General features: G+C 47.4%; 1 protein-coding gene and 1 long non-coding RNA gene across 5 annotated transcripts in view; one reads left to right on the top strand and one right to left on the bottom strand.

Annotated features, from left to right (window-relative positions):
- LOC135915792 (uncharacterized) overlaps positions 1–12,301 on the bottom strand; it is a 382,578-nt gene that overhangs the window by 9,082 nt on the left and 361,195 nt on the right. For all 4 annotated transcript variants that reach the window (XM_070537746.1, XM_065448933.2, XM_070537747.1 and 1 more), the window contains one exon: positions 10,938–11,073. In XM_070537746.1, the coding sequence (XP_070393847.1) occupies positions 10,938–11,073 (136 nt within the window). The remainder of the gene's footprint in view (positions 1–10,937; positions 11,074–12,301) is intronic.
- Positions 1–12,301, top strand: part of LOC135915794 (uncharacterized) — a 60,064-nt gene that overhangs the window by 25,772 nt on the left and 21,991 nt on the right. The gene's annotated exons all lie outside the window — the stretch shown is intronic.

The following is a 12,301-nucleotide window of genomic DNA, read 5'->3' as shown; positions in this document are numbered from 1 at the left end:
GTGCGAGTTGTCTTACTCGAGTAAAGCCTGCTGCATTGTGCCAGAGTCGGTTGGGCTGTCCGCCAGTCGAGGCAGAGAGAGTGTTTATTTAAGTGAGAATCACTCAGACTGTGCGGGTAAGAGACCGATCCGGGCCGACGAAATGTGTACCGGCCAGCACGAAGCACGAGGCGACATGAAAGTGAGTGCGAAGAGAAAGCGCCGTAAAAAGAAGCGCGTTAAAGACCGAAAGTCGGTAATTAATGTAGCGCCGCCAAAGATGGCGAGAAACCCAAAAGGGCAGGGCGCGAGGAAGAAGGTGCGGTCGTCTAGGACGATGTTGACGCATCCAAAATGGTCGAGCCACCGGTCAAAGGGGGACCGCGAAGAATGTTCTGTACGGACGCGGACAAAGGGCACGAGGCAGCTAAGCTCCTCGTCGTTCCGTAGTTCTTTTCATAGCTCAGCGTGCAGTTCGAAGAAACGCGAGGTGGCAGGACGAGACCAGGTGGGGAGTAGCGACGCGGTCAGTCGAGGTCCTGTTGAAAGCGGGGCGGGAGGACGCAAATTGGCAGGAGACCGTAACGTCTTGGGGGAGCTGATAGTGAATCACTCCTTTTGTTGTCTCTCGGCAGCCAGAGTAGCTTTCAGACCACGTCCACCCCGCGTTAGACTCAAAGTATGAGTCAGACGTAAGCGTTTGAAAAGGGAGGCCAAGAGCCCTTCCGTAGAAATGAAGTGTGTTTTTTTATTTTGAGCATCGGAAGGTTTTCGCGATTTGAGACTAGGATGTCTTTCAATGTGTAAGGTTTGAGCTTTGTTTATGTTTTCGTTCGAGAAGCTCAAGATTTGAAAGATGCGTTTTAAGTAAACATGTAGTCTCGCGAGATGCTCATTAATAAGTAGATAGGCTTTTTTTTTTTGTGTGTGTGAGTAACCTGAGGGTCAAGGTTATTGTTAAGAGGCCTATCGTAACGCGCGTGTGTTTTATTTAACCTTCTTTCTTTTTGAGCGTTCTTGAATTTTGTAAGGTTAAGCGCGTAGTTTTCAGTGAGTGCATAAGTTGCACGGAGAAGCGTTCGTAGTTCCATTAGCGCGTGTCCTGTGTGGACGGAAGGAAGCAGACTTTATGACTGGGTTGCTCGTTTGTGTTGAGGGCAGCCGTATTCTGACTTCTCTTATAAGTACGCGTGGAACGAGTTAGTAGAAGACGCATCATTTTAAGAGTTCCGCGGAGTGTGTAAGTCCCGCAAGTTTAATTGTTCGTTTCTGTCACGTGTCCTGTAGGACTTTCAGGAAAGAAACGTGAGTAAGCGTGAATGAAAAGTTTGCCTACAATGCAAGTACGCGTTTTGTTTAGTGACCACAAGGCTAGTGCGCTTGTGATTACGTACTTGTGAGGTTGACCAGATTGTTCAGTGGCACCATTACGTGCTAGAAGTACGCCACTGCGATAGATTGGAAACATGCTGTTCGTGTAGTTAGGCCACTTAAATAATGTTCGGCTGTTTTCATTTGTTGTTTGCATCGTCAACGACCCTTTTGTTTTGCAACAACAATAGTACTCTGGTCTTGTCGGCAATCGAGGAGAAATGGATAGCTGTTTGGAAGGGTGGTTGGAACTGTTGTCAAAATTGGGGAAATAAAAGATCAGGGTTGATTTTGACTCAGTAATAGTCTGGCGAGTCAGGGGTGAAGAGCCTGCGCTTACGCGTGGTGCAGCGCTGTGCTGTTTTGTTTGTTTGACGTTTGTTCTCCAGGGCCCAGGATCCCGAAGTTCGTCAAACGTGGCTCGACCCCAGTACCCTGCAGCTTCTATCAGCGTTCCTCATGGCCAGCGAATTGAGTTCACCGGCCATTCAGAACTACCGGGGCGAGGACGAGCTGTTAGATATGGAGCTGGTTCCTGCGATTACTTCGAGTTCCCCAGACCACATCGGATGGCTGCACAGCTAATTGAGGAATGCAGAACGCATTCCAGAGAAGCGTACGTGCCAACAAGTTCGCGCGCCGCCGGGATTAGCAGGTGGGCATCCGACAATGAGGCAGGTGCAGCCCTCTCCTTCTCATTGTTCGAGGTGCATTGCCAGTCTGCGATGCAAGACCGCAGCAAGCCGCCAGGTGTGACACCACGACACGGGCGCCTACCATTGGCTGAAAGTGGCGTCATCGGAGTGGACTCTCCCATTGGTCAAACATGACGTGACTTGCAGTGCTCGGAGGGTTTATAAGAAGCCTTCCAGAGAGACCTGAGCATTCTGGGACATGCCCTGATTCCCTGATTCACCTCTCTCGAACCTCTTGCAGCGGGCCGCAGCGTCCGAGTTGCTGCCGGCCCGTAATGTCTGTACGACTGTTACTGGACGCTCACGTCTCTTGTAAATAATGTAGAATAAATCCCTCCCAAGTTTGTGTATTTCCATCCCGACGTCCGTACTCCAAACCCTACAACAGGCGCCTTTTGTATACCGAGAAGTGTCAGCCATTATTTGCTTGTTTGTTCCAAGTATACATTCCACGAAAGCCTTCACACGAGGGAAAACAATTTGCTTTCTAACAAAGGGACGCTTATTTAACGAAAAAACGCAGGTTCTACGTGCATTCTGCATTAAATGCTTTAAACTTGCGTTGATATATGTTATGCGAACGCTAGAAGCAAATTCAAGAATTCGAAATGCATACGTGCAGAACAACAACAACAACAACAACAACAACAACAACAACAACAACAACAACAACAACAACAACAACAACAACAACAACAACAACAACAACAACAACAACAACAACAACAACAACAACAACAACAACAACAACAACAACAACAACAACAACAACAACAACAACAACAACAACAACAACAACAACAACAACAACAACAACAACAACAACAACAACAACAACAACAACAACAACAACAACAACAACAACAACAACAACAACAACAACAACAACAACAACAACAACAACAACAACAACAACAACAACAACAACAACAACAACAACAACAACAACAACAACAACAACAACAACAACAACAACAACAACAACAACAACAACAACAACAACAACAACAACAACAACAACAACAACAACAACAACAACAACAACAACAACAACAACAACAACAACAACAACAACAACAACAACAACAACAACAACAACAACAACAACAACAACAACAACAACAACAACAACAACAACAACAACAACAACAACAACAACAACAACAACAACAACAACAACAACAACAACAACAACAACAACAACAACAACAACAACAACAACAACAACAACAACAACAACAACAACAACAACAACAACAACAACAACAACAACAACAACAACAACAACAACAACAACAACAACAACAACAACAACAACAACAACAACAACAACAACAACAACAACAACAACAACAACAACAACAACAACAACAACAACAACAACAACAACAACAACAACAAACCTAGACGTGGCCGACGCAGGTCGGCCTTTTGGGCTAAGATTGGGCTCTTCAAGAAGTTGGTCGTCAGCGATGTGATCTCCGCATCGCGGGAGATCTACCAGCGCAACGAGAGCACTTCTCATGCCACACAATAGTACGCAACGTTATAACCCAATACGAAAATTCATTTGAACTGAAAACTGAAACAGGTGCAAATACACGCATAATGAAACGTGTATATATCACAGGACGATCACTGTAGTTACAGGATAACCATACAACACGAGGGCAGACATGTCAAGTGATGAACTGAGGAAGAAAGAACGGCATGCAACAATAAACTCTGTCATTGACGAAAGGCTGCAGGTTCACAGATTATGTTTAACGCGTGAACTCGTACGTAATTTGTTCGGGAAAATAAGTAATGAACATAAAACACGCACGGAATTCTTGTAGTTCCCAATCAATGAAGATGCTTGATTAGGATGTAGAAATTTAGAGGGAAGGAATAAAGACACAAAGAAAAGTGAAGACATGGAAGGACCAGAAAGTTCAGACGGCAAATTTTTCGGCCTTTCGACTACGAAATGTGTCGTGGTTTGATTGGCTAGCAGTGTTATTGGGGAGAGCGTTCCAAAGGCGGGTAGCACGAGGCAGAGCTGAAAAAGTAAAAGCGATTGCAGTGTCATAAATGCGGCTGTAGCTGAACTGATTGTGCCATCTTCGTGACGTCCAAAATGATCCTTTCAGACTTGACATGGACAGATCAGCTGTGCGAATGAATTGATGAAATAATGATAAAATAGCAATGTCACGGTGAATACTTTTAAGAGTTGCAATGAAGTGTGAAGCTTTATTTAGGTTACGCTGGAATGGTCAGTATAATAGCTTGAAATTAAATGGCTCGCTATATTTCAGATGTCCTCCAAAAGGTCGGAATTTTGATGGGGACCCCACATAGCAGAGATGTACTCAAGTGGAGGCCGAGCGATTGTTAAATAAGCTTCTTTTCAGAGTTTGGAAGGGACAGTGTTTAAATTACGGCGCAGGAGCCCTAATGATCTCGAAGCGTTAGCACAGATAAAGGTGATATGATTAGTCCACGAAAGATTGGGCATAAGAAAAACTCCTAAGTATTTGTATTCTTGGAGTTGGACAACTGTGGTCGTATTAAAGTATGGTGGGAAAATTGTAAGTGAACAATTTTTCGAGTGAAAGAAATTACCTTGCACTTCGACACGTTCAAGTACTGTCGACCCAGTAAGTTTACGGACCATGACCCCTGCGAAAGAGCTGAATATATCAGTAGCCTCGCAACCCGGCCTGGTATTCGCATTTCCAGCCTCTTTTGGTATATGCGAACAACATTCTGATAAGCACTTTTACTAATTATTGATATATGCTACTCAGGCTACTCAGAAATTCTGCGTTTTCTGAGATCCCATGGTCCGCAAACTTTTTTTTTGGTCGACGGTACATGCGCCACGAAGTACATCGGTCACTAACGGTCAAGATCATATTGGAGTGCTACGTGGTCAGCGCGGCTGTTAATTGCACGGTAAACAATACAATCGCCGACAAATAAACGCAACAAGATATGTTATTCGGTAAGTCGTTGATGTAAACTTAAAAAGAAAGAAGTGGCCCGAGTGCACTGCCTTGAGGCACATCATAAATAACGTCAGAAAAAGGAGAAGAAACGTTATCGACCACCGTTAACTTCTGGCGATCAGAAAGAAAATTTCAAAGCCATGATATGGTTAGTAAGTCTACGTAGGATTGAACTCGAACGACCAATTGGACTCGAACAACCAATTGGACTCGAACAACCAATTGGACTCGAACGAGAAAGATCAGTGAGACTCTGGGTAAAACTCAAAATCACTTGCAACCCCCCCTCCCTTTCCTCTTTATTTTTTGTGTTTTCAGTTATGCTTTGATCACAGTAGCTGGACTGAATGCTTTGCTCGAGCAAAGCCACCGGAGAGTGGCTTTGCATACTTTGCATTTCATGGGAGACGACGACGAAGTGTCCACTGTGTGGAACGCTGCTTTTTTGTCTCTGCGAATTTGAAGCTACCTTGTGGAAGACGCCGCTCCCTTAACTACGGCGATGGACGTGGAGTCACCTGGAGGGGCCCCTGGTCCTTCTACGTCAACAGCGGCCGCTCCGAGAAAGCGGTCTAGTCACCCGAGTGACACCGACAGCGAGGACACTGTGATCTACTCAGCAACCAGTGATGAAACCTCGGATGATAGTGACTTCGTGCCCGTAGTGAAGAACAAAGCAAAGAGACGGCTCGTCAGGACATCTCCGTCCACAAGTAAGGCAACTGTGATCCCTACGCGAAAGCCATCAGACCTCACAATTTTATTTGTGCCTGTGGCTGCTAACGACAATCTAAACCGGATCAACCGCCAGGCCACATCTGTGTCGCTCGAGGCACTTGTTCCGGGTCAGATCAAAGATGTAAGGATCAACGCCCGAAAGAACATCCTTGCTATAGATGTCGCAAACCGCAGCGCGCTAGACATTCTGAGCAATGTTAAGGTCCTGGATAGCATCAACGTACGCTGCTATAAACAAGACGATCACGACTCTACGGCTGGCGTTGTATATGACGTAGATAATTCGATAAGCGATGCTGACCTGCACATACTCATCAAGCCGGCGACAGAGGGAATTGCCATATTGCATGCCCGTCGCCTGGGGAACTCGCAGTGTGTGAAGTTAACCTTTAAAGGTGACAGCCTACCGTCACACGTCAAGGTCGGTCACTTCAGACACATAGTACGACCTTTTGTGCCAAAGCCGCTTCAGTGCAGGAAGTGTCAAAGGATAGGGCACGTTAGTGCGGTTTGCACAAATGCTGCCGTGTGCTCACGTTGCTCTGGGTCGCACAGCTCCGACGCCTGTCGTACAGAACACCAAAAGTGCGCCAATTGTCAGGGCTCTCACGATGCAACTTCAAAGAATTGCCCACACGTGAAAAATGAAGCGAAAGTCTTGAGGCAAATGGTCAGGGATGGTTCCTCGCACAGGGAGGCTGCCGCTAAGGTGCGACGTCGACGTTCACGTCGCCGGAGATCTAGGAAACCCACTGCTATTGCTAAGGATGCACCGCGTCCACTGACAGTCCAGAAACTTCCGCATACAACTAGCAATAGCAGCAATGAGGTTTCTCAGCAGAAAGGCTCCAATATCATTGCCTCAAGCGAGGAGTGGCCGCCATTGCCACGGCTAGATCCACCAGCGGAGCGACAGGATGTAGCACGCTCACCGAATCATGCTTCACCTTCAGGTAGCACCCTAGACGACGACAAACAAGTTGTCACCATGATAAGGGCCCTTATGAACACGCTACGAGTACTACTGACCGCCATACACACTCCGGCGGCTCGAGGCGCACTTCAAATACTGGACGCCCTGAATCCAGTACTGTCCGGTCTTGAGAAGCACCATGGCTGCTCCTCTACACTCGTTCATTAAGGAGGTCAAGGAAGCGTCTCTCTTCCAATGGAATGTCAGAGGCATTAAATCCCGCATCTCGGACTTTCGTCCGTTTGTCTTTAAGTACAAATTTCCAATAATCGTCATTTGTGAACCAAACATTGACAACGCCATCCGCCTATCAGGATATGAAGCTTTCATGTCTGCTACCTGTAGCGAACGCAGCAAAGTCATCGTTTATATCAGATGCGATTTGACGTATGTTTCACACCCAGTCGCACCTGATGACGACAATCAGTACGTATGTTTGACGATAAAATGCAAGAACGTCGCACTCACGCTCGTAGGTGCCTACATTTCACCTTCGAGTCGATTTGACAACGCGAGACTAAGTGCAATTTTAACAGCGACAGCTGGACCATGGATTATTACCGGCGACTTCAATGCGCATCATCCGCTATGGGGAAGCTTAAAGATGGATTGCCGAGGAAGACGCCTACTATCCTTCGCGTCGGACCATGAGCTCTGCTGCCTAAATGATGGCAGTCCTACTTTTCTGCGGGGATTGACATACAGCAGCTGCCTGGACTTGACTTTTGTTTCAAGATGCCTCAGCGCCAGTGTGAAATGGTTCACGGACAACGAAACGCATGGTAGTGACCACGTCCCAACATATGTTAAAATTGACGGCATACGCAAGACACAGTCGACCACAGTTCTTCGTCACATTGACTGGCCTCAATACACGCTGCTCATGGAGAAGAATTGCCAAGAGATTCAGGACTGTCTACCTGGCAACATCGAAAAGCTAATTAACGCCGCTGCTCAAGAAGCCACCAGAGCTTCTAGGCCTATTCCCATGTTTTCTCATTTCGAAGCAGAATTGGAGCGGCTTCGAGCAATCCGCCGTCGCGCGGAACGAAGGTACAGGCGCACCAAGTCCATCTACGACCTAAGGGAGGCGAGACGAATACAGAAGAAGATCCAGCGTCGGATCAACTCCCTGCAGTCTCTCAGATGGAAAACCTTCTGCGATTCCCTTGATCCGCATAAACCCCTGTCACATATCTGGAGAACGGTGCGTGGTCTTCGAACGTCACCGCAACAACGCCACCCCTTCAAATCTCTGGCTCTCTACCAAGGTCGCAGAGAGATCGACGTAGCGGAGGACTTCTGTGTCAAGGTTGCTGGTCTGCCGCCATCGTTCGTTACACGTGATCCCGGTGATGTTCCAATCTCGCGGGATTCACGTATGGACAATCCGTTTACCATCGAGGAATTGCAGGCGGCGTTGGCAGCGTGCAGACGTTCCTCATCGCCTGGGCCTGACGGGGTGACATACGCAGCTCTCGGACACCTCGGTCAAACAGCCCGGCATGCTCTTCTAGGCGTGTACAATAATTCATGGCGTGAAGGACTGGTTCCTGCTGCATGGAAGTCCAGCCGCCTTGTGCCTCTGCTCAAACCAGGTAAATCACCCCTAGACGTGGCGTCTTATCGTCCCATTGCTCTGGCCAGTTGTCTCGGAAAGGTGATGGAGAGGATGGTGCTGACGCGGCTAGAGTGGTATCTAGAACACTACCGGTTATACCCTGACGCTATGGCAGGCTTTCGACGCGGACGCTCTTCTATAGACAACGTCATCGACCTTGTCACGTCTGTTCAGCACGAAAAAAGCCTAAGGAGGCTGTCAGCGGCAATGTTCCTGGATGTTAAAGGCGCTTATGATAACGTAACCCATCGAGCCATCCTAGACGCTCTGGGCAATGTCGGCCTAGGCGGCCTTGTTTTTCGGTGGATACTCAGCTTCTTGAAGGACAGGTCTTTCTTTGTGCAAACAGAGGATGGTGCGTCATCACAACACAACACCTGCCGTGGCGTACCACAAGGTGGAGTCTTGAGCCCCACTCTATTTAACCTCGTGCTCATCGACCTGGTTCACATCCTTCCGCAGTCCGTCCATGTGTCGATCTATGCAGACGATATATGCATTTGGTCATCAGGAGCGACGCGTCCCCAGGTGCGCGCCAGACTTCAAAAAGCGGCCACACTAACATCAGGCTATCTTCGAGCGCGAGGCCTGGAGGTGTGCTCCGAGAAGTGCTCTATGGTCGCTTTCACGCGCAAAGCAATGAAACCGTACGTTGTCAAAATTAATGGACATCCGATTGCCTACGAGAAGACGCACCGCTTTCTAGGGGTGATAATAGATCGAGACCTCTCCTGGAGTCCTCATGTCTCGTACCTAAAAAGGAAATTACTCATGATGACTCACGTGCTCAGATTTCTTGCAGGAAAGTCGTGGGGTGCGTCTGTGAGTGCGATGCTCCAACTCTATAATGCACTGTTCCTCGGTTTCCTGCGCTATAGCTTACCTGTACTGGGTGGGACCAGTAAGACCAACCTCCGTGCCCTCCAGTCTGTACAAGCTCAAGCTCTGCGAATTTGCCTTGGACTTCCCAGATGTGCATCCACGGCAGCAACAATAGCCATCGCGCACGACCACCCCATCGATACGTATCTTCAAGTCGACGCTTTAAGGATGCATATCAGACACTTCGCGCGACTTCCATCGCATCATCTCGCCTCCCTTCCTGCCACTCGACCTCGTTCAGCGTTTAGCAGGATTATTGCCGCCAACCACGGAACTTTACCATCAAGCTTCACGCCTGCAGCACGACCATCTCTACCGCTGTGGTGCCTTCATCCACTCCAGGCTCTTCTTCATATTCCCGGTATCAAAAAGAAAACGGAGATGTCATCTTTTGCCCTCAAACAAACCGTGCTTTCATTCCTTCATGACAAACACAAAGAACGCATCCACGTTTACACGGATGGTTCTGTCTGCTCTAATAGCTCAGCTGGAGCAGTGGTTATTCCCGCAGAGTCTGTCACCCTCAAGTTCAAGACGTCTCACGTAACATCATCGACGGCTGCAGAACTCGCAGCTATCCGTGCTGCTTTAGAGTTTATTAGTCACAAATCGTCACAGTCATGGTCCCTCTTATGTGACTCGAAGGCAGCTCTCCAGTGTCTGATGTCCCCTTTCAACCACGGACCAAATATGCAACTAGTGGCAGACATCCGACTACTCCACCATCAAGCAATCAACAAAGGGCACAACGTCATCTACCAGTGGATACCGGGTCATTGCGGAATTGCGGGCAATCATCATGCGGATGACGCCGCCCGATCGGCCCACGACGGTGCCCGCGTTGTACCACTACCACTGTCACGAACAGACGCAGCCACAAGTCTTCGCTCTCTCGCCCGCGAGCTTACGCAGAATCTGTGGAACACCAGTGAGTTCACGAACGAACGTCTCCACAGACTGGATCCATGTCTGCAACTCCGGCTACCACCAGGGTTACCACGAGCGGAAGCAACACTTCTGTGCCGCCTGTGGCTCGGCGTCGCTTTCACGAACTCCTATTCATTCCGTATTGGAATGGCCGACAGCCCTACTTGCGGAACCTGCGACTGCGAGGAGACGATTCAGCACCTCCTTTGTGACTGTCCCAGCTACAAAGTGCCAAGAACAGTGCTCGTAACCGCGCTCGAAAAACTGGACAATCGCCCCTTTACAGAGGAGAAGGCTCTAGGACACTGGTCCAGACGGGCTTCGGCACTCAAGGCCTTAAAGGCTTTGCTGAAGTATCTAAGGACTTGCGAATTGTGCGATCGCCTTTGAGTGTTGTATCGTGTAGTATCGCGGTACTGCGTGAATTTCCTTAATTTTTTTTTTCTCCTCTTCTTCTTCTTTCTCCTTTTACTCCCTTTACCCCTTTCCCCAGCACAGGGTAGCCAGCCAGTACTTACACTGGCTAACCTCCCTGTCTTTCCTCCTCTTTGTCTCTCTCTCTCTCTCTCTCTTGCATTTCATACTCTGCAGATGTGCTGGACCAACAAAACGTAAAAATAACTAATTACTCGTTCCCATTACATGACCTGGTTCTTTACTGATATTGTTGACAAAGCTTCTATCTATATTCAGTCGCGTCCTCAATGTTTTTTCCACTCAGAGCCTTGTACATGCTGAGACAAAGATAGCGAGCTCACCAAATACCTTGACCTCTTTCTCCCCAACCACGGTCTGGAAGGAAGGCGCCTCGGCAGAAGCCTCGCAGCGGTAGTTACCCTCGCTGGACAAATTCACGGATGAGATGAACACGTGACCTTCTCGTGAGCGGGACATCTGCGAGGGATTGCAAACACAGCTGCTTAGTTGCAGGTTATCAGTCTCAATCGTTATCAAGGCTCAGATGTGCACCTTCTTCGACTAAAACATACATGTAAACATTAGTACGATCCTTACCTTATCGACCTGTCTTTGAAATATACGTATGTATAAACGGAAGAAAGAAAGAGAAAGAAAGAAAGAAAGAAAGAAAGAAAGAATGAATGAAAGAAAGAAAGATAGAAAGAAAGAAAGAAAGATAGAAAAAAAGAAAGAAAGAAGTGAAGTGAAACACTTTCATCTTTGTTATGGCAGGAGTTCCGCATTGCATTTGGGGAATGACATATAGCAGAAATATTGATTTAGAGACACAACAATGAAGTATGGATATTAAATGGCATGAAGACTTTTAAAGGGCTCGCGCACACGTTCCGGCTTTAATGTGACCGCGCCCTTTCTTTCTTCACGTTTTCCCATTCAGTGCACGTTTCGACAACTACATTTATTGGAATAGCGCGATGCTCTACATAGCACACAGTCGCACTTGGCCATTGAGATTTTCGGATATGATTGCATGGGCAACAACAGATGAGGAAAGGGCTTTAGACAGGCAAGAAACTCGTACTCAGTTCTTGTTTTTGGTAATTGTCTTGAATATTGTGAGTACGATAAAAATTCTTATGCGAGCGTGCTGTTTCTGTTGCAGTACACTGGGAGAGTATGTAGGCATTTTTCTTCCCGGCCCGCCAAGAATTAAGGCTAAGGAAGCTTGAACAGAATAAAGACTTCGTGAAAAAAAATTACAGGAAGAAAAAAGAAAGAATTGTGGGCTAGATATCAAAGCTGATTGAAAAATTAATTCACACTAAATTCTAGACATTAAAGTGCCCAAACCACAGTATTATTATGAGTCATGCCGTAGTGGGGGGCTCCAGGTTAAATGGGACCACCTGGGTTTCTCTGACGTGCACCCCATGCGTGGTATACCGGCGCATTTTGCATTTCGGCCCCATCGAAGTGCGACCGCCGCGGCCGGTATTTGATCCCGCGCCTTCAGGCTTAGTAGGGCAACCTCAAGGCCACCATGTCAAGACGGCGGGTAAACTTCATCAAAGTTATTATTGAGATTAAGAGAAATAATTATATGGGGATTTCGATGTGTAATGTGTCATTAGATAAGAGCTGGACTATTATAATAACCTTATAAATTCTAAGAACAGAAACATGTTGCCATTGGCATCATATT

Source organism: Dermacentor albipictus, chromosome 4 (genome assembly GCF_038994185.2).
Source record: "Dermacentor albipictus isolate Rhodes 1998 colony chromosome 4, USDA_Dalb.pri_finalv2, whole genome shotgun sequence".
Taxonomy (NCBI): Eukaryota; Metazoa; Arthropoda; class Arachnida; order Ixodida; family Ixodidae; genus Dermacentor; species Dermacentor albipictus.
The sequence above is the reverse complement of the archived record's forward strand: the minus strand, read 5'-3'. Positions and strand labels throughout refer to the sequence as shown.